Source organism: Acanthisitta chloris, unplaced genomic scaffold (assembly GCF_000695815.1).
Source record: "Acanthisitta chloris isolate BGI_N310 unplaced genomic scaffold, ASM69581v1 scaffold9114, whole genome shotgun sequence".
NCBI lineage: Eukaryota > Metazoa > Chordata > Aves > Passeriformes > Acanthisittidae > Acanthisitta > Acanthisitta chloris.
In genome coordinates, this window is record NW_008667674.1 from 1 (window position 1) to 1,550 (window position 1,550).

General features: G+C 61.1%; 1 protein-coding gene across 1 annotated transcript in view; it reads left to right on the forward strand.

The window, feature by feature from the left end:
- Positions 1 to 1,058: 1,058 nt before the first annotated feature.
- The window catches only part of PBDC1 (polysaccharide biosynthesis domain containing 1), a gene marked incomplete at its 5' end in the record, with an annotated part of 690 nt that continues 198 nt past the window's right edge, over positions 1,059 to 1,550 (forward strand). The window contains 3 exons of the mRNA XM_009072591.1: positions 1,059 to 1,118; positions 1,196 to 1,336; positions 1,420 to 1,531. Of these exons, the coding sequence (XP_009070839.1) occupies positions 1,059 to 1,118; positions 1,196 to 1,336; positions 1,420 to 1,531 (313 nt within the window). The remainder of the gene's footprint in view (positions 1,119 to 1,195; positions 1,337 to 1,419; positions 1,532 to 1,550) is intronic.

The following is a 1,550-nucleotide window of genomic DNA, read 5'->3' on the forward strand; positions in this document are numbered from 1 at the left end:
GCTGGTGGAACAGGTTCCAGCTTTGGGGGTCTCAGCTTTGAGGGTCCCATTCTTGGGGGGTCCCAGTCCTTGGAGAGGGGTCTCAGCTTTGAGGGTGGTCTCAACACGAGGGGAGGTGGGATCCCAGCCCCATGGAGGGTACAAACCTTGGGGTGTCCCAGTATTGGGGGCTCCCAGACAAAGAGGGTCCTCATACTGGGGGGGTCCCAGTTCTGGATAGGATCCCAGTCCTGGGGTAGTGGATATCCCAGTCCTGGGATGGAGGTCCCAGTCTTCTCCCCTACACCCCAACAAGGGGAGAAAGAAGACCCTCCAAAGGGGCAGAGAGGAACTGCCAAGGGGAGGAGAGGGACCCCCAAAGGGAGGAGAGAGTCCCCCAGACGGGATGAGGGATCCCCCAAGAAGAGGAGAGAATCTGCCAAGGGGAGGAGAACCCTCAAAATGGGAGAGGGTCTCTCAGGGGGAGGAGGGACCCTCCAAGGGGAGGAGAAGAAGCCCAAGAGAGGGGAGAGAGTCCCCCAAAGGGGAAGAGGGACCCCCCAAGGGAGGAGAGGAGCCACCAAGGGGAGGAGAGGAACCCCCAAAAGGGGAGAGGGTCCCCCAAAGGGGAGGAGACCAACCCTCAAAAGGGGAGAGGGTCCCCCAAAGGGGAGGAGAGGAGGGACCCCCCAAAGGGAGGAGAAGAAGCCCAAGAGAGGGGAGAGAGTCCCTCAAAGGGGATGAGGGACCCCCAAGGGAGGAGAGAAACTGCTAAGGGGAGGAGAGGAACCCCCAAAAGGGGAGAGGGTCAAAAGGGGAGAGGGTCTCTCAAGGGGAGGAGGGACCCCCCAAAGGGAGGAGAAGAAGCCCAAGAGAGGGGAGAGAGTCCCTCAAAGGGGATGAGGGACCCCCACGGGAGGAGAGAAACTGCTAAGGGGAGAAAAAAAGGACGCCCCCAAGGGGAGAAGAACAACCCTCAAAGGGGAAGAGGGTCCCCCAAAGGGGAGGAGGAACCCCCCAAGGGGAGGTTTGCCCCCCAGGAGTCACATCCCTGGCTGACACTTGTCCTTCCTCCGCAGCCCCGGGTGGAACTGGCCTGGGCCATGAAGGCTCATCAGCACGCACAGGTTTACTTCAACGTAAGTCTGAGGGGCTCAGAGTGTTGGGGGGTCTCCTGTGTGGGGCTCACACTGAATCCCTGAGCCTCCCTGTGCAGCTCATCTCCTCCGTGGACCCCAAATTCCTGCACCTCACCAAAGTGGACGACCAGATCTACGACGAGTTCAGGAAGACCTTCAGGGACCTTAAAATCGACGTGCTGGACCCGGAGGAGCTGAAATCAGAGCCTGCCAAGGAGGTGGGTGGGGAGCAGGGGGTTCACACACGGATCCCCCCTTTTTCCTGGGGTCTGGGGGTGCTGAGGGTGTCTGTGCCCCCCAGAAGTGGCGCCCATTCTGCCTCCGCTTCGAGGGGGTGGTGGAGGACTTCAACTACGGCACGTTGCTGCGCCTGGACTGCCGCGGCGAGTACACCGAGGAGAACACCATCTTCGGTGGGCAGTGGGCTGGGCA